Source organism: Staurois parvus, unplaced genomic scaffold (assembly GCF_062004578.1).
Source record: "Staurois parvus isolate SC_StPar_1 unplaced genomic scaffold, SC_StPar_1.0 ptg000258l, whole genome shotgun sequence".
Lineage (NCBI taxonomy): Eukaryota > Metazoa > Chordata > Amphibia > Anura > Ranidae > Staurois > Staurois parvus.
In genome coordinates, this window is record NW_028318054.1 from 8996559 (window position 1) to 9021401 (window position 24843).

The 24843-nt window shown below is 41.7% G+C and overlaps 1 protein-coding gene across 1 annotated transcript in view; it reads right to left on the bottom strand.

Moving 5' to 3' along the window:
* Positions 1–4173: 4173 nt before the first annotated feature.
* The window catches only part of BCAS2 (BCAS2 pre-mRNA processing factor), a 38665-nt gene continuing 17995 nt past the window's right edge, over positions 4174–24843 (bottom strand). The window contains exons 3-7 of the mRNA XM_089681086.1: positions 15123–15193; positions 14431–14592; positions 10592–10642; positions 10137–10217; positions 4174–8024 (exon numbers count right to left, since the gene is read on the bottom strand). Coding sequence (XP_089537212.1) covers positions 7904–8024; positions 10137–10217; positions 10592–10642; positions 14431–14592; positions 15123–15193 — 486 coding nt within the window. The 3' untranslated portion in view covers positions 4174–7903. The remainder of the gene's footprint in view (positions 8025–10136; positions 10218–10591; positions 10643–14430; positions 14593–15122; positions 15194–24843) is intronic.

The following is a 24843-nucleotide window of genomic DNA, read 5'->3' on the forward strand; positions in this document are numbered from 1 at the left end:
TGTAGGGACTACCTTTTCTACTACCCACCAGTGTAAGAGGGCACTTCACTGATCACCAAAGTGAGTGTCGACTTCTCCTTTGACCATCAAGGTAAGGTTGCATCTTTCCACTTCACAAATGTAAGGAGACACTTCTCCACTGATCATCACATTAAGGGTGCATATCTCCACTGGTCACCAATGCAAGAGTGTATATCCCTACTGATCACCAAGGTATGGGTGCATATCCCTACCGATCACCAATGTAAGGATACATATCTCCACTGATCACCAATGCAAGAGTGTATATCCCTACTGATCACCAAGGTATGGGTGCATATCCCTATTGATCACCAATGTAAGGGTGCATATCTCTATTGATCACCAATTTAAGGGTGCATATCTCTATTGATCACCAATTTAAGGGTGTATATCTTCCTACTGATCACCGATGTAAGGGTGCATATCTCTATTGATCTCCAATGTAAGGGTGTATATCTACACTGATCACCAATGTAAGGGTCTATACCCACACTGATTGCCAATGTAGGGGTCTATACCCGCAATGATCACCAATGTAGTGAATCTCTTCTTCACTGATATGCAATGTAAGGGGGCACTTCATTGATTACCAAAGCAGGAGTAGGAGGGCACCAAAATTGGAGGCACTTCACTTACCAATGTAAGGGGGCACTCATCTACTGGTCTCCAATGTAAGGAGGCCCTTTCCCAATGACAGGTAAGGTAAGGAAACCTTTCTCCATTTACCAGGAATGTAGGTGGGCACTTTTACACTGATAATTGGTAAGGAGGCACCTCTCTCACTGACCACCAATGTATGAAGGCCTTTCTCCCTTGACTACAAAGGAAAGGAGGCCCATCCCCACAGAAACTTTTTGAAGACCCCTTGTATATTACAGAAAATTATACTGACCTATAAAGCATGGTGGTTAAAAATATATACCTTGTAAGTGTCAAATGTGGATACACCAAATTCATTTAGTTTTGGACAGCGTGGAGATGGATTAGAACACCTGTCAGTTTTTGTTGCTGTCTGTGCTCCTGTTAAGGAGTTTCACCCTCTCTATTTGTGTTTATCATTATCATTGAAAGTAAAACAAAATCCCGAATTTTGGGTTGTCCCCAGAAAAGTAATAGAGGGGAAATCTTCCGCTGGGGACACTAGTTCTGGTGACCTGGGAGTCCCCAAGGGAGTTCCTTATTTTGCAGGAATTTCCTTTATTAAAGGCATAAAGAGAACATACAAAAGTGATAACAGTGTTGTAAGTAACCCAGGAACCAAAAGAATGCAAAATGATGGAGCTCTTCTGGTTCAAATGAATGTCATCACACCATACGACGCGGCTTGGGGGGCGTGTGTTGGCAGTTATTACCTGAGGAACTCTGTTCAGCTGCTCGGGGATTTCTCGGCAATAAGGTGGCAAGTTATATAATTTTACATGAACATTGGGAAACATTGTTTGATTGCATTTGCATAAATGCCAGCAGGTGGTGGGATTGTACCTACTCAGATTTTTCTGTGTTTTTGCTTGCAATCTTTTAAACTGGAGAGAGGGTCACTTCAGGCAATAGAGGAATTAAAGATGGCTCCTTAAAGGGGGATTACTAATGTCCTGTGGACTGCCACCAGGTATTTTCATATAAAATTAGTATTTTCTTCGTGCTGGCCAGCTATGTTCTTCCTTCTACCTTTGTAGATCGGTAAACATCAGCCCCATCCACATTTGCTTTCAGACACCTTTTTTTTTTCTTCCTGTGAATAACTTTATTGCATGCATTATATAGTGGCAACACCATTGCCTACTGTTCATGGATTCAGTATTGCAAACAACTAGATCAGGGATTCTCAACCAGGCTTCCATCGAAAACTAAGGTTACTCCAGAGGTTGCTAGGGGTTCCTTGAGCAATTTCTGCCTCTCAAATGAGTTCCCACTGACACCACTGATCTTTTTAGCTACCCATGAGGGAGTAATTCATCCCAATGACTACAAGTGTAAGGAGCATTCTTCCCACTGGCCATCACACTAATGTATCATGAGATAAAAGAAAACAGTATAATGGGAATTCTGCAGCACACCATTATTCATTAAAATAAATTTTTATATATAAAAGAGAAGATATTTAACCAAAATACATAATCAATTACACCTAGAAATCTTGCAACAGCTTTACACAATAAAATGTAGATGTAATTAATGATGCATTTTGGTTAAATACCTTCTCTTTTATACACTGCTCAAAAAAATTAAAGGAGTACTTTCTAATCAGAGTATAGCATCAAGTCAATTAAACTCCTGGGATATTGATCTGGGCAGTTAAGTAGCAGAGGGGGTTGTTAATCAGTTTCAGCTGCTTTGTTGGTAATAAAATTAACAACAGGTGCACTAGATGGGCAACGAGACGGCCTGCAAAACAGGAATGGTTTTACAGGTGGAGGCCATTTACATTTTTTCCCCTAGTCATTTTTTCTGACTGTTTTTCACTAGTTTTGCATTTGGCTAGGGTTAGTGTCACTACTGGGAGCATGAGGCAATACCTGGACCCTACAGAGATTGCACAGGCAATCCAACTCCTCCAGGATGGCACATCAATATGTGCCATCACCAGAAGGTTTGCTGTGTCTCCTAGCACAGGCTCAAGAGCATGGAGGAGATTCCAGTTAACAGGCAATTACTCTAGGAGAGCTGGACAGAGACGTAGAAGGTCCTTAATCCATCAGCAGGACCGGTATCTGCTCCTTTGTGCAAGGAGGAACAGGATGAGCACTGCCAGAGCCCTACAAAAAGACCTCCAGCAGGCCACTGGTGTGAATGTCTCTGACCAATCAGAAACAGACTTCATGATGGTGGCCTGAGGGCCAGACGTCCTCTAGTGGGCCCTTTGCTCACTGCCCAGCACCACAGAGCTCGATTGACATTTGCCACTGAACACCAGGTCTACCACTGGCACCCTGTGCTTTTCACAGATGAAAGCAGGTTTACCTTGAGCCCATGTGACAGACATGAAAAGGTCTAGAGAAGCCATGGAGAACTTTATGGTGCCTGTAACATCATTCAACGTGACCATTTTGGTGGTAAGTCAGTGCTGGTCTGGGGAGGAATATCCATTGAGGGATGCACAGACCCCAACCTCCTAGACAATGGCACCTTGACTGCCATTAGGTATCTGGATGAAATCCTTGGACCCATTTTCAGCCCCTACGCTGGTGCAGTGGGTTCCTCCTGGTGCACGAAAATGTCCGGCCTCATGTGACAAGAGTATGCAGGCAGTTCCTGGAGGATGAAGGAATTGATACCATTGAATCGCTCACCTGACCTAAATGCAATAGAACACTTCTGGGATATCATGTTTCTGTCCATCCAACACCACCAAGTTGCATCTCAGGCTGTCCAGGAGCTCAGCGATGCCCTGGTCCAGATCTGTGAGGAAATACCCCAGGACACCATCTGTTTGCTAATTAGGAGCATGTCCTGACGTTATCAGGCATGCATACAAGCACGTGGGGGCCATACAATTTTCTGAGTACCATTTTGAGTTGCTGCAATGAAATTTCAGCAAAATGGACTAGCCTGCTGCATCATGTTTTCACTTTGATTTTCGGGTGTCTTTGAATTCAGTCCTCTGTAGGTTAATTGTCATTTCCATCAAATGATGGGGCATCCTTATGTTCTAACACATTTCCCAGCCCATAGCAGTTTAAATATCCAGCATGATATTTTTCCTCATTGAGATCTGATGTGTTTTCAAAGACTTCCTTTAATTTTTTTTTATCATTGTATATGGATGAAATAAAAATGTATTTTAATTAATAATGCTGTGCCTCAAAAGTCCCATTCTATATTTTTTTCATATTGCAATAGACTCAGGAATGTGGCATATCTATTTTTTTTATGTTATATCTTGGTTGGATCTAAATTTATCATGCGCTGTAGATATTTTTAGCAGGGGATCCCTGAGACCAAAAAGGAATTTCAAGGGTTCCTCTGTGATTAAAAGGTTGAGAAAGGCTGAACTAGATGTTGTATGTTAAAGTACTCCTCAGATTGCCAGAGGCTACGCTAACACCTACTTGCATACACATCTATTTATGTGGCTTAATTTGGGTTTTAAAAAGAAGGAAACATTCATCTAGTAAAAGTGAATAAAGGGAAACCATGTACTAATTATGCAAATCAAGGCAAAATAGGACTTTATTTCTTAAATTCATCTGCATTTAATGACTGTCATCTCCCCCGTACAGTTACCTGACATGCAACCCTATATCATCAATGATTGTGGAAATTTGCATGTTTTCTTACAAGCAGTCATTTTTATACATTTCATTGTAACAGCACCAAACAAAAGTTCCAGTATCATCACCCTCCCCAATGGAGATTCGTAATTAATCACTGAATATCACTTTCATCCAGTCATCCACAGTCCATGATTGCTTTTCTTTAGCCCAATGTAACCTTGTTTTTTTCTGTTTTGGTGTTAATGATAGTTTTTGCTTGACTTTTCTGTATGTCAATTCCATTTCCTTTAGGCCATGTCTTACAGTTCAGCCACAGACATTGACTCCAGTTTCTGCCCATTTGTTTTGTTATGTAGTATCGGTTTTCAAAGCATATTGCTTTTAGTTTTCTATCTTGAGGCTTTGATGTCTTCCTTGGTCTACCAGTACGCTTTCCTTTTACTACCCATTTGATTTGTGCTTCATCCAGATTTTAGACAAAGCTGACTGGGAACCACCAACAGCCCTTGCAACATTGCATGATGATTTACCTTCGTGAAGTTTTATAATCCTCTCTTTTGTTTCAACTGATATTTCTCATGTTGGAGCCATGGTTCATGTCAATCAGCTTGGTCCTCCAGAGTTACCATGGGGCTCTTGCCTGCTTGTCTGATTGATGCTCTCCTTGCCAGGCCTGTCAGTTTAGATGGACGGCCAGGTCTTGGTAGGTTTGCAGTTGTGCCATACCCTTTCCATTTTCAGATGATGGATTGAACAGGGATCCGTGAGATGTCCAAAGCTGGGGAAAATTTTTTTTATAACCTAACCCTGCTTTAAATTTCTCCAAACCTTTATCCCTGACCTGTCTGGTGTTCCTTAACCTTCATGATGCTGTTTGTTCACGAATGTTCTCTAACAAACCTCAGAGGGCTTCACAGAAGAGCTGTATTTATACAGAGAATAAATTACACACAGGTGGACTATTTACTAATTAGGTGACTTCTGAAGGCAATAGGTTCCACTAGATTTAGTTAGGGGTATCAGAGTAAAGGGGGCAGAATACAAATGCACGTCACACTTTTCAGATATTTGTAAAAAATTTTAAAACTATTTATCATTTTCCTTTCACTTCACAATTATGTGCCACTTTGTGTTGGTCTATCACATAAAACACATTTACGTTTTTGGTTGTAACATGACAAAATGTGGAAAATTTCAAGGGGTATGAATACTTTTTCAAGGCACTGTAGATGGATAACACAAAAATGGTATACTTTTAAAAGTAAGTAAAACACCAAAATTGAATATATAAATCCTTTTGAACTTCAGAAACATTGCTGAGCTATTAGAATTACATAGGGAATTTAAACTTCAAAAAAAAGTAGTACAAACTGCTGACATTATTTTTTTTGTGGAAGTTAATCGGTGGTGCTGGTTTTCAGCCTTATGTAAAGGTTTAAAATCACTGATAAGTTAATAGTCCTGCCTAGGAGCAGGCAAACGCAAATGGCTGGCTGGAAAATTCCTTGTTAACCATGAAATCTCTACGTCTTCGCTGTTTGAAGTTAGTTTAATTTTGTTAACAAAGCCTGACTCCCCATTTTTAGGGCTAAGCTCCACCAATTGGCCTTCCCCTCTCCAATTTAAGTGACTCAATTTTCAGTAAGGGCACTCTTTTAGGATATTAGCAGTGGCAAGGCTTTTTTTCCCCCCCCAAAAGTCTAACACCAGATTTACTTTCACTTTAGCTAGTTTAGACTGCACTGCTTAGCCATTCACAGAAAGTCTTGTATTTTTATTAGTTAGGATGAAGAGGCAGGAAGTGGATGACATCACAATCTCTACTGAGGTATCAGAGATAGCCTTGTATTTATTGCTAAAATACAAGGCTTTCTGGGAATGGCTGAACAGCATTCAGCCCACTTGTTTTTGTGCTGGCAGGAAGTCCCCAAACCGCTGCCAAAACACAGCATTTCATACTGTATGTAGGTAATGCTACATACAGTTTGCACAGCACTGACACAGGGCTTCCTAACGTAATGAAATTTTTCATTTGGGCAAGCTTGGCCCAAGAGAACTATCTAATGTAAAAGTAAACCTGGAGTTAAGCTTTTGAGTGTTATAAAGCATAAGTTCATTCACCTTTGGGAACATGTTCCACCAGTTTTTATCCCCCCCCCCCCTCCCCCCATGACAGAAGTACAGGGAGAAGTCCTCGTACTAGCTGTCCATATTTAAAAACGACGTGGCTGTGCAGGGCTCCGCCCACAAGGCCGCTTCATTCATTTTACAGTGTTCTGTGAATGAATGCATTATGAGTCCCAGCAGCCTTTGCGGCTGTCGGCTTGTAGTTCTCAAACTACGGTGCTCAATAAACTAAACGGTGCTGTGGCGTGCCGTGGTAGGTCATTCTTCTTGTCAGTATATCTGCTTTCCCATACGGGCAAGCAGATATACTGGCAGGTCTGCAGGAGACCCTGAATGGCACCAGCAATCTGCTGATTGCAAGTGCAATGCTTTACGGGCTCCTGTAGCCAAAAATAATAAATGCATTTTTTTTTTTACCTGCAAAAAAGAAAAAATAAAAATGTTCTTTTATTACTTTTTTGAAAAAGGTGAACTTATCCTTCTTTTAATCAAAATAAAACATGTATATGCACCTGCCCTGTGCAAGAGTGGTCCTGCACCTCCTCTTCTGGTGTCACCCGGCAGCGCTCTTTGTTCCTCCTCTTCTCCGTGTGCCCCCACAGCAAGCCGCTTGCTATGGGGACACAGTGCATGCTCACTCCCGAGCTGTGTGGCTTGGCTCCAACCCTAACTTCCTCCTAACAGCATTTGATTGATTTGTTTGACAGCAGCGGGAACAAATGGCTTCTACTGCTGTTCCTGTGTGTAGAGGAAGGGAGGAGAGAGGAGATGCAGCCATGCACAGATCTGGATCGATTAAGGACTCAGGTAGGTGTTTAGGAAGGGGGGGGTAGGGGTAGTGGACAGCAAGCTATAAAACAGTTTTACCTTAAAAAGTACGGCCAAAGCGCTTATGGATCACAGGAGTTCCGTTCGTTTGATACTCCTGTGACCCGTTTTCAGCTGACAGTCACCGCTCTATGCTCACAGTGGCGGTGAAAACTCAGAGGTCTTGTGTGATCGCTGAGTTTTGACACTTAGAGCCAGCGGGGGACTGATGCTACATCCACCTAGGTAAGTATCATTTGGGGGGCGGGGGGGGGGACACACAAAAACAAACATTCTAATGCAAGGAATGCATTAGGGTAAAAAGAAAAAATATTTTCGCTTTAGAACCACTTTAAGTCAGACCCACTAGGAAAGTAAAAATAGTTCTAAATAGCAAAAAAGGAGAAAGGTTTACTTACTAGCAAAGATAATAGTCGGCAACGTGTGCTGTATGGTCTTGGGCACAACTTTTACTTTTAAGAAACATTAAAAATGGCTGAGGTGTTCACTATTAAGGAAAAATCTATAACAAAATACTATACCAAATACAATTTGTGAACTGTAACCATTACAGAATACAGAGGTATGTAACAATGTGCAAGTAAGCTCAGATTAGAAAAACTGGACCTGCAACAAAAGAACTGTTTGACTGAACCCAATAAAGGGAAGGTGTCGAGGAAGCTGTTGTCTTACCAAAAAAAAAAAAAAAACAAAAACAAAAAAAAACACTGCAATCAATAGTCCTTTATATTTTCTTTGTTCTCCCCATCCCTCTGCTTGAGCTGCTGGATCTCATTTTCTAGTTGCACAATAGCACGCTCTATCTCATAGTTCTTACTTACAAGGGATACCCACCTGAAAGGATAAAGAAAAATAAATTAAATAAATCTAAATTTAATATAGATTATAATATACATGCACTGAGAATTAGTGAATATTTTATTAAAAAAAAAAAAAAAAAAAAATCAACTTACAGCATTTCTGTGTTGAAAAGGGGTGGTGAATACAGAGCAATCACTTTTCTTTAATCAAATTCCAGAACCCCCCTCCAGCTTTTAATCAAATAGACCAAAATGTACAAGTGTAGTATATGAGAACACCACAAGATTACATGCTGAGAAAGATAAGTCATCCCTTTTACTGGAACTTAAGAAAAAAATTAGTGGACAGGATTTTTAATGCAGAAGAGACATGCTTTGTCTCTTCTACATTAAAGTTACTTACCTGTCTGTCTGCCCCTGTACACAAGCAACTCATTCTACAGATCACTGAACTCCCACACAAATGTATGGGAGGGATGTCATCTAGGCACAGCCAATGAAAACTGCCAAATATCAAGACCTGGAAGTCAGCCACCTGAAAGGCAGAGGGGAGCTCAGAGATTCCGCACTGCTGGACTGAAGGAAGTATAGTTCCACTTTAAGCACAAAATATAAGTCTGAGATGCCCAGTCTTTTTAATTAGTTCAATACTAACCCGTAATACCTCTTCACTACCTGAACTGACAATTACTTGGTCAACTGTGACAATGTACCCAATATTTTTTTTTTTTTTTTAAATCAAACCACCACTCTCTTCCCCTTATGTTCGGTTATAAAACATATCAAATAAAATTAAAAAAAAAAAAAAGTGCATCAGGATGGTACAAAACCCTTCAAAAAATGTCCCTTTTTGGAAAACAGACACACCAAGATGACCTCATTTTTTTGCCAATCTTTTGTAAATTGAGAAACATGTTAGTATTGGAGGTGGACCTTGGTAATGTTGCACCAAGGAAAAAAATAAATAAAAAAAAGCCCACACAGACAGTTAATTTGACTGTTTGAATCTGCATCAGATGCTGATCCCTTTATGCATTTATTGATTATCCTCACTTCCTCTCCTTCCACAGTTGTAAGAGGAAGGGGCAGAATCAAATGTAAACATTGTTATTTGTGATCACTGTGATTGGTCATCACAGCAGCCACAATATACAGAGCCGCTCTAATCAGCTGTGTACATTGTGTCAGATCTCAGCCAACTCAGATCACAGCCATTCATTTAAAAATGGCATTACAGAAATATATGTTCCACCCTCTGCCATTCTATGAGAGCAGCAAAGTGGTTAAAGAAGCAGGAGTTGTACGTAACAGCAGGTTTAGTTAATGCAAGGCTATCCCTGAACTAGCACACTCCAAATAAACTGGTTGGTTATTAAAAACAGAAATCAGTCATGTGCACTGAACGCTGAACAGTGCATTGCCTCCCGGGTACTCGGATTCACTATATTTCAAACTGGACAGACATAATTTTTGGACTGTGAAGGTGTATTGTATCCATTGCACACCTTACAGGCTTGCTCATAGCTCATGCACGATGCTATAGTAAAATGGTGGATGGCGCCACTATACAAGCATAAGTGATAAAAACTTTCACCAGCATACCTTGGGATAATGATAGCCTTTATTTCCATAAAGCAACACGCATTACAAGCCGACATTTCCAGACCTCAAAGCATCCCTTTCTGAAGTCAGAGTTCAGAAACGTCGGCTTGTGATGCATGTTGCTCTATGTGAATAAAAGGACAAGACAGGATTGTCACTATCCCAAAAGATCCATATTTCTTTACCATTGTTGGATGGAACTGGGGAGCCCCCCAAACAATCCGATGACGTAGGAGATACCAAGCAGCTCGAGTGCACAACTCTCATCAACAGAATACTACAAGGATACGAAACGTGCAGTGGTTTAACGCCACATCAACAAAAATGAATATATAATTTTGAAGTGCACAGATTAATTACAGTACAGGTATCATAATTTTTTGTCAGTTGAGCCAATTCACCTCTGTTGCAGGGTCAGGAGGTTGTTTACAATGAAAGACAGAACTGACCACAGTTGCCAAACAATTTTGTTTGCCTTCACCTGGACTAAACACTGGAAAGTAACATATATTGAGTAGGTTTGCAAAAATGTATTTTCACTTACGTTGACTCCATTTCTCTCAATTTTGCACCTGATGTAAGTTGAGAGTTCTTTCTCTGCCAGTTCAAATCCTGAATACGCTTTCTAGGAGGAAAAAAAAAAAAAAGTGAAATGAAAATTACCAAATTAATTCCCGGGTGTAAATTAAATGAAAGGTTTACTAACTGTAAAGAAGAAAAGAAAAGGGGGAAAAAAAAAATTGCAATCCACTCCCTACATATGCCTATACTATACCTTCCTTTACCACACTCAGATCAGCAAAGCCACTGAATAAATATCCTGGTAATTGAGGTTATGGGGAAGCATAACTTTGAGAATTAACATTTGGATAGTATAATGGAAGTGTATCCAAACTAGGTTTGTGAAAATCAAAGTAAAAGGCCCAAAAGATATTTTGATATATCATTCTCCCCTCTTTAACATTAATAATTTCAAGTAGCAAAAAAAAAAGTTCTCACCTTAATTTTTGAAGATCTTTTTGTGCAGTTTCAATCATACGCACAAGGTTTCTAAAAGACAACAGTCAGGATATCAGTCATAGGACACAACTGACCCATTATATTAAACCTTCAAAAATGATCACAGAGGGGCACTCGCTATGGATTTAAAAGGTGCACTTTATATTTAAGCATTCTCTTGTGCAGAAACACCCCAGCCTAGCCTACTCCCCTCAGATTCCTCCCCCCTACAAGTCACCTTGCTATCCCCACTCTTTTTGCCTCCCCACCCCCGCTACATAGTTTTCACGTCGGCACATACACTTCACCACCCCCATTATTACAGCAACATTATACTCCCCCTAGATCTCCACAAATCTTGGTGTGAGGGCAACATAGATACCTTTGTGCTCTCATATTTGTAGGTTTGTGTGTCCTTTATCCATGTAATGGATAATTTTATTTTTGCATAGATGACCACATTGAACTGGGGTGTTCCTCATGGTTAGTTATTTCTCCTATTTCAAGGCAGTTGAAAGACTACATCTTACACATCATGCTTCCCCCCCATCAAAGGAACACATCTATAAACAAAGTTTACTTTTACAGATGTAAACCGTTTGTTAAAGCACTACGAAAAGAAAAATTACAGGTGAGTAGACTTTTACCGGTCCTTAATCATACACTGACATGCTGCTTGAACTCTTGCGCAGTCACATGTACACTCAACTGCTTCCTACTTTTTTCAGTAAAAATGGGAAGGATTGGCCCAGCTGTAAAGAGATTTTTCAGTAAATTGGAGAATTTGATAACCAGCATTTTGCTGGAAGGGCTACAGAAGTATTTATTACCTGAAAGCATTTTTATGCAATAATGAGCATTTAACCCTTTCGTCCCAGGTCTGTATGTTGACAGCAAGTCAGTACATTGAGAGACCTGACAGCAGGGGGTTTTATACACAATCCGGTGGTTGCAGCCACTGGGATTGTGTATAGTACTGACAGGCAGACTCCTGCCTGTCAGGTGGAAGCAGTCAAGCGCTGCACTGCCATGCAAATGCTTCTACAGCCCCCCGTACCGGTGCACCCCCAATCCCCCCCCCACTTGCCCATCTGCAGGCCTGGGAGCACCATGGCAGGAGCAGGGGAGAGAGGACACTCTCCTTTTCTGTGACCCGGAAAGGTGCCGTGTATGATGTCACTTCAAAGTCACGGCTGTCACTTTCCCAAGAACTTTGTATCCCCTATGTGATTAAAAAAAAAAAAAAGAAAAGTTGAAGTAAAATTTTTTTTCTTTTAAAATTGCAAAAAAAAAAAAAAAAAAAAAAAGTTACGCACGAACACATTACACCCCCCCCCCCCACATATATTCATTTACAAAACTTAAAAGCACAAATCGGGGGCACCTACGCGTGAAAACGGCAATTGTCATACACGTTACATATCGCCACACACGCTGGAATGAGAGCAATAATTCTAGCACAAGACCTCCTCTGTAACACTAAACTGATGACCTAGAGAGGCTTTTGAAGCATTGCCTATAGAAAATATAGGGTACTGAAGTTTCTCGCCATTTCTTAGGCACACTCTTGGGTATCTTTCTACTTGGCACAACCTCATATTTTAATTTTTTTGGGTAATTTATTTAATGTGTGTTTGCCGAAAAAATTCACTTTAGTGCATTTTTTATTGAAATTTAGTGTTTCCTAGACCTTTGCCGTAATATTTGGTGACATAAAAAATTTTAACTGCCACTAATTTATCCTCTAGGGTGTCTGCTTTCAGAAAATATATAATGTCTGGGGGGTTTGTGTAACCTTCAGGCCTGAAATTTTTTAAACGTGTGGAAAAACTGCTCAGGCAGTGAAAGGGTTAAGCATGGGTGTAAAAGGGAAAAATTAGTCTAGACAGTGAAAGTGTAACTCAAGAACCGATTTGAGAACATGACCCTAAAGAGAAGAAAGAACCATAGATGGACAGGACAAAATTGTGCGCTAAAATTCATAACCAAGGCTTAATCTTTGTAAGAATTCAAAGAACAACAGTAAAATCAGTCTGTATATGCAGTAAAGCATGCTTGTTATACTCACTGTGGAACCTAAAGGGTAATAGCCGCATTGTGTAAAAAGGCTGTTTGATCCTGTCTTCTCTGATTCTCCCCTTCTTTTACAGCCTCCAATACACCTGCTGAAAGGACAGAGCCCTAGGAGGCACTCTGCACATGCTCAGTTTGTATTTCTATGTGTATTTCTAGAGGGTTTGTTTGGGAGGGTGTATCAGCACAGTGCCAATCAGAACCATCCAGACAGAGGGTCAGGGGTCATGCAGAAGAGGATGAAAACTCCTCCGACAAGATTAACCAGTGCTCAACCAAACACTGACAGAAGTCACAAAACTGCTATATACTGTTGATGAAAAAAAGGTATTCAGCAGTTTATATTTACTAAAAATAAATTGCATTTCCATGTTCTGTGAACCGTAGGAGACCAGATATAGTGAATGCAGGGTCCTGGGTTTAGCAACACTTTAATACAACACAAACCCTCTCCACCCCCTAGGTGCAGGTAATAAATGGGATAGGGTTGGGGCCATACACAGCTGCCGGAAAAGTAGAGTGACAGCTTATTCTACTGTGACGGACAGCAGAAATATTCTTTTATTTTTGTGTTGTTTTGTTAACACGTGTGGCCAACAGTCAGCTTGTCTGCTTTGTTTATAATTTGAAGTTCCTGTGCTCCGCAGGGGGTGGGAGGTGAGAGTTATCCCAGTAAGGAGCGCAGACAGCATGGTGTTTTATGGCTATGGAAAGCCAGACGTGTTGGCACCGGGAGCTTGGGGCTTGGTCAATTGAAAGGGCCATATACTGTCCCTATGTGGGGAGAAAGACTCTTAGAATGGGAGAGCTTGAGTCAGGATGGACAGAGCAATGCATCTCCAAGTTAAGTCTCAGCCATGAACGGAACTGTGCTTTGCGCACTGCTGGGACTTGTGGTCCTATATTGCCTGTGTAGTCTTGAAGCTGCGGCCAAGACACAACCCTCTGAAGACCCGTGAGGAGTTGGTGTTTATCTGCCTAGACTTCCTCTGCTGAGGCCACTCCTGGCTGGTGAGTCCCTGGATCGCTACCCTGTGAACTGCCCTCTGCTGAGTGCCCGGACCTCCTGCCTGCCAGAGCTATCTTCTGCTGTGTGCCCTGATTACCCTGCCTGCCAGAGCTGCCTTCTGCTGAGTGCCCGGACCTCCTGCCTGCCAGAGCTACCTTCTGCTGTGTGCCCTGATTACCCTGCCTGCCAGAGCTACCTTCTGCTGTGTGCCCGGATTACCCTGCCTGCCAGAGCTACCTTCTGCTGTGTGCCCCGATTACCCTGCCTGCCAGAACTGCCTTCTGCTGAGTGCCCGGACCTGCTGCCTGCCAGAGCTGCCTTCTGCTGTGTGCCCTGATTACCCTTGCCTGCCAGAGCTGCCTTCTGCTGTGTGCTCGGATTATATTTGCCTGAACTGCCCCTCTACTGTGTGCCCGGATTGCCCATTGTCTGCCAGCCTTCCCTTCTGCTGCGTGCCCGGACTTACCCATTGTCTGTCTGAACTGCCCTGTTGTAGCCTGGACTTTACCCATTACCTGCCTGAACTGTTCCTCTGCTGTGTGCCCCGGACTTAACCCTTGCTGCACCGATCAAGTGCCCCAAATCCCTCAATAAAAACCTTGTGTGCCCACTGCTCTGCGCGTGTGTTCTGTCTCACCTATACCTCCGTCACAGCTACTAAATACAATATTTTGTTTATTCAGTTAATGTTTGTTACAGGTTTGCAAAGCCATTCATATTTTAAAAGACTATTTTTCTCTTCCTAAGTTGAACTCACTCATTATAGACTTTCCATGCATTGCAACCATGCTGGGACATAATTTCAAGGTTCTCAATTCGAATTGCCTGGTGCTCCAGCTGTGCCATTGAGTTATTGACGCACTCCTGCCATGCTGTTATGTCATTCCTCTGACCCGAAGAAGGGGCAGGTAATTCATATCTGGAAAGTAGAAGACATACAAAAACTGCATTATGATTCATTTTCAAGACACGTCTAAACAAGTTTTAGATTTGTTCTTTACAAGCTTCACACACACATTTTTACAAATCATTAAATAAAAGAATATTGTACTTCAGAAGAAAAAGAAAAAAACATCTGTATGCATCATCCACAAAAGAAGGACAAAAGGCATAACAAGTAAATATGTAATACTATTTACTGCAGCTTTAAACTGCACCCTATAATAATAAATAACTAAATATACCATATCAAAATAATGAATACATATTTACAAAGCAAAGCACAGAACTGGAAGTCAGTATTAACAATCCATAGAATCTGTGCATAGGTATAGACAAATGGGTAAATCAAAGCAATGTCTGCACCTTTTAAAAAGGTAATTATGCATCTGCATAAAATTTATGTTTCAGCCTTAAATCAAAAGAACAGATGAGCACAGATATGCACGATGACATGTCGGGAATGTGAAGGCCCACACATCAATATAAAAACAAAAAAATAAAAGTCACCTTTTCATGCTGAGAAGTTCAAGCGGTTGGCGAGCAGATAGTCTTTCAAACTCGTTCCTCATTATTTCAGTCTGCAAATAAAAGGCCACATAAAACAAAGAGCAGCAAGTTACCTGACTTGAATACAGAATTTCCCCAGCAAAGTATACAGCAGTTTTGATTTGTCTCTGGTAGTAAGGGCAATTTATGATATGGAGCACCTCCTCCCCCATGTGAAAGCATTGCTATATTGTTGGCAGGTGGGAAGGAATGTGTCAAGTTCCTCAACACTGGACTTTTCAGACCTCTGGTTGTGGACTGGTAAGGTAGAGGAGCACTGCCTGCTATAAAGTGGACCCTGTTACCCTACCTAGTAGAAACAAAGCAACATTTCTGTTAAAATATAGTATATGTAAACCCTCACCTTTTAAATATTTTGCCTTCCATTTTTCCATTTCTATTTTAAACTGAATTATTTTGTGTAAAAGATATAAACATTATATATATATATATATATATATATATATATATATATATATATATATATACACATACAGTGGGGATCGAAAGTTTGGGCACCCCAGCTAAAAATTTGCATTAATGTGCATAAAGAAGCCAAGGAAAGATGGAAAAATCTCCAAAAGGCATCAAATTACAGATTAGACATTCTTATAATATGTCAACAAAAGTTAGATTTTATTTCCATCATTTACACTTTCAAAATAACAGAAAACAAAAAAATGGCGTCTGCAAAAGTTTGGGCACCCTGCAGAATTTATAGCATGCACTGCCCCCTTTGCCAAGCTGAGACCTGTCAGTGTCATGGATTGTTCTCAATCATCGTCTGGGAAGACCAGGTGATGTCAAGCTCAACGGTTTTAAATGCCCAGACTCATCTGACCTTGCCCCAACAATCAGCACCATGGGTTCTTCTAAGCAGTTGTCTAGAAAACTGAAACTGAAAATAGTTGATGCTCACAAAGCTGGAGAAGGCTATAAGAAGATAGCACAGCGTTTTCAGATGTCAATATCCTCTGTTCGGAATGTAATTAAGAAATGGCAGTCATCAGGAACAGTGGAAGTTAAAGCAAGATCTGGAAGACCAAGAAAAATATCAGACAGAACAGCTCGCAGGATTGTGAGAAAAACAATTCAAAACCCACGTTTGACTGCACGATCCCTCCAGAAAGATCTGGCAGACACTGGAGTTGTGGTACACTATTCCACTATAAAGAGATACTTGTACAAATATGGTCTTCATGGAAGAGTCATCAGAAGAAAACCTCTTCTATGTCCTCACCGCAAAAATCATTGTTTGAACTTTGCAAATGAACATATAAACAAGCCTGATGCATTTTGGAAACAAGTTCTGTGGACCGATGAGGTTAAAATTGAACTTTTTGGCCGGAATGAGCAAAGGTACGTTTGGAGAAGAAGGGGCACAGAATTTAATGAAAAGAACCTCTGTCCAACTGTTAAGCATGGGGTTGGATCAATCATGCTTTGGGGTTGTGTTGCAGCCAGTGGCACAGGGAACATCTCACGAGTAGAAGGAAAAATGGATTCAATAAAATTTCAGCAAATTTTGGATGGTAACTTGATGCCATCTGTGAAAAAGCAGAAGTTAAAGAGAGGATGGCTTCTACAAATGGATAATGATCCTAAACACACCTCGAAATCCACGGGGGATTACATCAAGAGGCGTAAACTGAAGGTTTTGCCATGGCCTTCACAGTCTCCTGACCTCAACATAATTGAAAATCTATGGATAAACCTTAAAAGCGCAGTGCGTGACAGACAGCCCAGAAATCTCAAAGAACTGGAAGACTTTTGTAAGGAAGAATGGGCAAAGATACCTCAAACAAGAATTGAAAGACTCTTGGCTGGCTACAAAAAGCGTTTACAAGCTGTGATACTTGCCAAAGGGGGCAGTACAAGATATTAACTCTGCAGGGTGCCCAAACTTTTGCAGACGCCATTTTTTTGTTTTCGGTTATTTTGAAAATGTAAATGATGGAAATAAAATCTAACTTTTGCTGACATATTATAAGAATGTCTAATCTGTAATTTTATGCCTTTTGGATATTTTTCCATCTTTCCTTGGCTTCTTTATGCACATTAATACAAATTTTTAGCTGGGGTGCCCATACTTTCGATCCCCACTGTATACACACACACACACACACACACACACACACACACACACACACACACACACACACACACACACACACACAGACACAGACACATATAGTTGTGTTCAAAATAATAGCAGTGTGTTGAAAAAAATGAATAAAGCTCAAAATCCTTCTAATAGCTTTTATTTCCATACACACAAATGCATTGGGAACATTACACATTCTATTCCAAATCAAAACATGAAGAAAAATATCAAATTTGTGTTGTTGCTCTAAAAAAATTGAAGAAAAGTGATTAGACTGTTCAAGAAAATAGCAGTTTGTATTCTTCTTTACAAACTCAAACATTCACTATATAAACTGAAAAATGTTTGAAGATTTTGCTTTCCTTTGAATCACTTAATATTTAGTTGTATAAGCACTGTTTCTGAGAACTGCTGTACATCTGTGTTGCATGGAGTCAACCAACTTCTGGCACCTGTGAACAGGTATTCCAGCCCAGGATGACTGGACTACATTCCACAGTTCTTCTCTATTTCTGGGTTTTGCCTCAGAAACTGCATTTTTGATGTCACCCCACAAGTTTTCTATTGGATTAAGATCCAGGGATTGGGCTGGCCACTCCATAACGTCAATCTTGTTGGTCTGGAACCAAGATGTTGCATGTTTACTGGTGTGTTTGGGGTCGTTGTCTTGTTGGAACACCCATTTCAAGGGCATTTCCTCTTCAGCATAACCTCTTCAAGCAGGGGCGGACTGACAACTCATGGGGCCCCTGGGCAATAGGGGATCATGGGGCCCGTGTCCTTGCCCAAACTCAAAAAAGCCTATGAAAAAGGTACCAGGGGCATCTCATGGGTCCCCCTACTCACCCCGGGCCCTCAGGCAATGCCAGTTTCCAAATGGTCAGTCCGCCCCGGTCTTCAAGTATTCTGATGTATTCAAACTGATCCATGATCCCTGGTATGCGATAAATAGGCCCAACACCGTAGTATGAGAAACATCCCCATATCATGATGCTTGCGCAACCATGCTTCACTGTCTTCCCAGTGTACTGTGGCTTGAATTCAGTGTTTGGGGGTCGTCTGACAAACTGTCTCCGGCCACTAGACCCAAAAAGAACAATCTTACTTCCATCAGTCCAAAAAATGTTGCGCCATTTCTCTTTAGGCCAGTCAATGTGCTCTTTGGCAAATTGTAACCTCTTCAGCACGTCTTTTTTTCAACAGTGGGACTTTGCGGGGGCTTCTTGCAGATAGCTTGGCTTCACTAATTGTAACAATTGCTAGTAAATTATTTGCCATGTAGAAATATCATTTCTACCAAAAACAGTGATTGATCAGGTTAGTGATGTCTGACTGCTATTATTTTAAACACAACTGTATATACACACACATACATACACATATATACATATACACACATAGGTGAAACTCAAAAAATTAGAATATCGTGCAAAAGTTCATTTATTTCAGTAATGCAACTTAAAAGGTGAAACTAATATATGAGATAGACTCATTACATGCAAAGCAAGATAGTTAAAGCCGTGATTTATCATATTTGTGATGATTATGGCTTACAGCTCATGAAAACCCCAAATCCACAATCTCAGAAAATTAGAATATTACATGCAATCAATAAAACAAGGATTGTACATAGAACAATATCGGACCTCTGAAAAGTATAAGCATGCATATGTACTCAGTACTTGGTTTGGGCCCCTTTTGCAGCAATTACTGCCTCAAGGCGGCGTGGCATGGAAGCTATCAGCCTGTGGCACTGCTGAGGTGTTAAGGAAGACCAGGATGCTTCAATAGCGGCCTTCAGCTCTTCTGCATTGTTTGGTCTCATGTCTCTCATCTTTCTCTTGGCAATGCCCCATAGATTCTCTATGGGGTTCAGGTCAGGCGAGTTTGTTGGCCAATCAAGCACAGTAATCCCACGGTCATTGAACCAGGTTTTGGTGCTTTTGGCAGTGTGGGCAGGTGCCAAGTCCTGCTGGAAAATGAAGTCAGCATCCCCATAAAGCTCGTCCGTGGAAGGAAGCATGAAGTGCTCCAAAATCTCCTGGTAGACAGCTGTGTTGACCCTGGACTTAATGAAGCACAGTGGACCAACACCAGCAGATGACATGGCTCCCCAAATCAACACAGACTGTGGAAACTTCACACTGGACTTCAAGCATCTTGCAGTGTGTGCCTCTCCATTCTTCCTCCATACTCTGGGTTCTTGGTTTCCAAATAAAATGCAAACGTTGCTCTCATCAGAAGAGGACTTTGGACCACTGAGCAACAGACCAGGTCTGTTTTTCTTTAGCCCAGGTAAGACGCTTCTGACGTTGTTTGTTCTTCAGGAGCGGCTTGACAAGAGGAATACAACATTTGAAGCCCATGTCCAGGATCCGTCTGTGTGTGGTGGCTCTTGATGCACTGACTCCAGCCTCAGTCCACTCCTTGTGAAAGTCACCAACACTTTTGAATGGCCTTTTCCTGACAATCCTCTCCAGGCTGCGGTCATCCATGCTGCTTGTGCACCTTTTTCTTCCACACTTTTCCCTTCCACATAACTTTCTATTAATGTGCTTTGATACAGCACTTTGGGAACATCCAACTTCTTTTGCAATTACCTTTTGAGGCTTTCCCTCCTTATGGAGGGTGTCAATGATGGTTTTCTGCACAACTATCAGGTCAGCAGTCCTTCCCATGATTGTGATTCCTACTGAACCAGACTGAGAGATCATTTAAAGGCTCAGGAACCCTTTGCAGGTGTTATGGTTTAATTAGCTGATTAGAGTGGGACACTTTGAGCCTAGAATATTGTACCTTTTTTCACAATATGCTAATTTTCTGAGATTGTGGATTTGGGGTTTTCATGAGCTGTAAGCCATAATCATCACAATTATGACAAATCACGGCTTGAACTATCTTGCTTTGCATGTAATGAGTCTCATATATTAGTTTCACCTTTTAAGTTGCATTACTGAAATAAATGAACTTTTGCACGATATTCAAATTTTTTGCATTTCACCTGTATATATATTCACATTCCCTCCAAGCTTCTTATGCACCCCCCCCCCCCTTGCACAACTGTCCAATGAGTGGCTGTGCAGGGGGGGGGGGGGTGTCAGGACAAGTCTGATCATTGCAGGAGAGCAGGCTGAGTTTCCAGCACAGTTAGAGGACTGACTAGGCTTTGCTCTCATGCAATGTGTGGTCAGTTTTTAATAGGAAAGCAGAGGGACTGGTAGGAACAACAAAGATTTCACACAAAAGGAAGCAACACAAAGAACAGGATACTTTTTCATACAAGTACATGGTACAACAAACACATTGATATGTTGGACACACACACACACACACGTAATTTGATCCCCTGCAGATTGTGAATGTTTGCCCACTCACAAAGAAATGATCAGTATAAAAATCGAATTGTAGGTGTATTGTAACACTGAGAGACAGAATAGCAACAAAAAATTCAAAAGAAATGCATGTCTAACAAATTATGCACTGATTTGCATGTTCATGAGAGAAATAAGTATTTGATCCCCTATCATTCAGCAGGATTTCTGGCTAAAAGGTGTCTTTCATACAGGTAACAAACTGAGATTAGAAGCAGTCTCTTAAAAGGGAGTGATGCTAATCTCATTTTGTTACCTGTATAAAAAGACACCTGTCCACAGGAGAAATCAAACAATCAGATTCCAAACTCTCCACCATGGCAAAGACCAAAAGAGCTGTCCAAGGATGTCAGGGACAAGATTGTAGACCTACACAAGGCTGGACTGGGCTACCAAACTATCACCAAGCAGCTTGGTGAGAAGGTGACAACAGTTGGTGCAATTATTCGCAAATGGAAGAAACACAAAACAACTGTCAGTCTCCCTAGGTCTGGTGCACCATGCAAGATCTCTCCTCCTGGAGTGTCAATGATCATGAGAACTGTGAGGAATCATCCCAGAACTACACGCGAGGATCTTGTCAATGATCTCCAGGCAGCTGGGACCACAATCACCAAGCAAACTATTGGTAACACACTACGCCGACAAGGATTGAAATCCTGCAGTGCCTGCAAGGGCCCTCTGCTCAAGAAAGCACATGTCCAGGTCCATCTGAAGTTTGCCACTGAACAGCTAAATGATGCAGAGGAGGACTGGTTGAAAGTGTTGTGGTCAGATGAGACCAAAATCGAGCTTTTTGGCATCAACTCAACTCGCTTTGTTTGGAGGAGGAGGAATGGTGCCTATGAACCCAAGAACGCCATCGCAACTGTCAAACACGGTGGCGGAAACATTCTGCTTTAGGAGTGTTTTTCTGGTAAGGGGACAGGACAACTGCACCGCATCAAAGGGATGATGGTCGGGGCAATGTATCGTCATTTCTTGGGTGAGAACCTTTTTCCCTCAGCTAGGGCATTGGAAATGGATCATGGATGGGTGTTCCAGCATGAGACAATGACCCAAAACACACGGCCAAGGCAACAAAGGAGTAGCTCAAGAAGAAGCACATTAAGGTCCTGGAGTGGCCTAGCCAGTCTCCAGACCTTAATCCGACTGAAAATCTGTGGAGGGAGCTGAAAGTTCGAGTTGCCAAACTTCAGCCACCAAACCTTAATGACTTGGAGAGGATCTGTCAAGAGGAGTAGGCTAAAATCCCTCCTGAGATGCGTGCAAACCTGGTGGCCAACTACAGGAAACGTCTGACCTCTGTGATTGCCAACAAGGGATTTGCCGCCAAGTACCAAGTCATGTTGGTGAAGGGGATCAAATACTTATTTCCCTCATGAACATGCAAATCAGTGCAAAATTTGTTAGACATGCATTTCTTTTGAATTTTTTGTTGCTATTCTGTCTCTCAGTGTTACAATACACCTACCATTCAATTTTTAGACTGATCATTTTTGAGTGGGCAAACATTCAAAATCAGCAGGGGATCAAATATTTATTTCCTTCACTAAAATATATATATATATATATCTATCTATATCTCATTTTGGCTCGGGCTGTCCACTTGCTAAAAGTCTATGGCATCCAAAAGATCTTCCTGACACTTCCAGAAATTTCAGATACCTGTGTGCCCCATCGTGTGCTGTGGTTTGATCCACCAGCCCCCACATCACTATACAAGACCTATCAATGACATGGCAACCAGCAGGAAAAACCAAAGTGAAAGGCAGAGGACCGAGCATCCAACACACCTGGAAATATCGTATGCTGGCTCTGTCTGCAGTGGCTGTAAATCTTCAGCAAACCAATGTATGTGCAAATATAAAAAGCATGGAAAAAAGAAAGTACAGCCACTATCCATGGACTATTATGCTGTAATGTATTACATGTTCTGGGGTTTTGATATGTTTTGGATAGAATAAAAGGGTTATAACCCCTGGCATTTTAGTTTTTTTTCTTTGACATTAGGGTTAGAGAAGATTTTCCTTCACTTCCTGTCCTCTAGCCACAAGAGGAAGTGAGAAGAAATCCCTCCAAAGTGAGGGAATCCCACAGTGTCACCAGAACTAGTGTCCCCATTGGAAGATTTCCACTCTATTGCTGTTCCAGTGTCAACCCAAAATTTGGGATTTTCTTTTACTTTCGATAACTGTACACCGGATAAATAGAGGGTAAATCTCCCCAACAGAGTCCAGACAGGAACAAAAGCTGACAGAGTTGGGGTGCTTGTTGGGATGAACCAGCATTCCAGAAGTCCACATGTTCACCCAGCACCTGCCAAGAGAACATGCCATGAGCAACGGCGGCTCGTCTGAAAACTACCAGCTGAACCATACAGTCAGGACTTCATCAGCCTACAGTACGTGACTCTCCTGATGCCTCTCTTCTCTCTTACTTGAGCGAGATTGTCCGGGACAAGTTAGCTGAAGCCAGAGTCGCATCACCTTGGAGCCCCAATGTAAGACCCGTGAAATTAGCCAGCGCATTGCATCACTGGAGTGTGAGAAGCAAGCTGCTAGGAGTGTCCTTGAAGGACATGAGCAAGACCTGGAGGCAGCCCAAAAAGGAGTTGGCCTCACCTTGTGACCAACTTGAGGACTTTGGGAATAGGGCCCGCAAAAGGAATTTATGCATACGGGGCCTATCAGAGACGATTGAGGATTTCAGGGCCACAGATACAGTTTGTGCGCTGATCTTGTCCAGCAGACCCTCCATAAAACACAAGGCCTTTCACCCCTTTCTGCAGGTATAATGCTCAGCTTGGATTAATTATTGGAGGTGTAACCCCCCCCCCAAATAAATTCTTGTTTTCTCATGATGGAAAAGATCTACAAGCCCGTACCCCTGAACTTAGCCTAAAGCTACCACAGGTTTTACTTTCATCCTACAGTGTACCACAAGAGTCTGGGACCAGATCCTCCCAGAATAGCAAGACATCCTCCCTGGACTTCCAAAAAGAACAGACATTACAGCAGCTGCATTCCCAAATCTTCCACCCTGTAGGCAACAGACAACAACTTGGACATACCTCCTTTTTGCAAGTGGAGACTCAGTCTCATTTACCCTCGATGCCACGAAATAGACTTTTTTCCAACCCTTGTTTAAACCTGTTCTCTCTGGTAGCAGATACTCCGCTTAATAGCCATATTTAGCTCTCATTTATTGTCTTATCTATGCGGGAAAAGCCTGGTGCCTACATTAAACTTCTGCTACCTGGAGGTCAGGGGTTGGTTCTCCCTCCATCCAATGCACTCAACATTGTTGATTTTTAATTTCCAATAACCAGCAGTATTCTTAGCCAGCCCATCTACATTGGTGTAAACCTGGTGCTACTCCTTCAACTTCATTACTTAAACACATATAAAACATTCCCTATCAAACCCCTAGGAGGCGTCCTCTAAGCTTCTCCAGGCATTTCCAAGGCTTGCGGTCGCTGCCCTCTACACCCTCTGAGGTTAGGGTGGAGAGCCCCCAGGGGTCGTATGGCTGAACAGTCTACTTAACCTTTGATAGTTCGAACACCTAATCTTTATTTTGGCTTTGTGATTCGTTTTATGCACCTGTTCATGTTGGGGAAGCCATATGCGGAATATCCAGCAAGGGATCTCCTACATTGTCCAGAACTCTATATGCCATCAGAGATACAATCTTTATGACAGTCCATAGTCCACCTGTGGTGTAACTAAAGTCTTTTTCCCCTCCCCATTATTTATACTTCTGATAGCTATCCCTGCCCTCTGCTAGGTCTTTGTGTTGACCCCTCTTCCCTGGCAGGACATTTCACTTTATAGTTTTTTTTATTCAATGTGCCCTTTTTTCCCCCCTCCTATGGCAGGGAAACTGTGCCCACCGCAGCTTTGGTTTGTTTAATCGATCCCACAGCCTCCTATTCCTCCTTAGCCTGTTCCCATTTTGCCATAGGGGAATAGGCTCAAACTGATGCTATTGCCTTTGCCTTGCCACAACTGATCCTACAAACAAATCATTAGGTTTATTGTACATGTTTTACACAGTTGTTACCAGATTTTAAGCTGCGTTTACCATATGCCTCGCTATATGCCCTTGTAGCCAGAGTGGCCTTAAAAATGCACCAGATTTCCCTCCCCTTCCCTCTCTACCCCTTGTCTTTTTCCCAATGCTACTACAATGTTTGTACTACCTG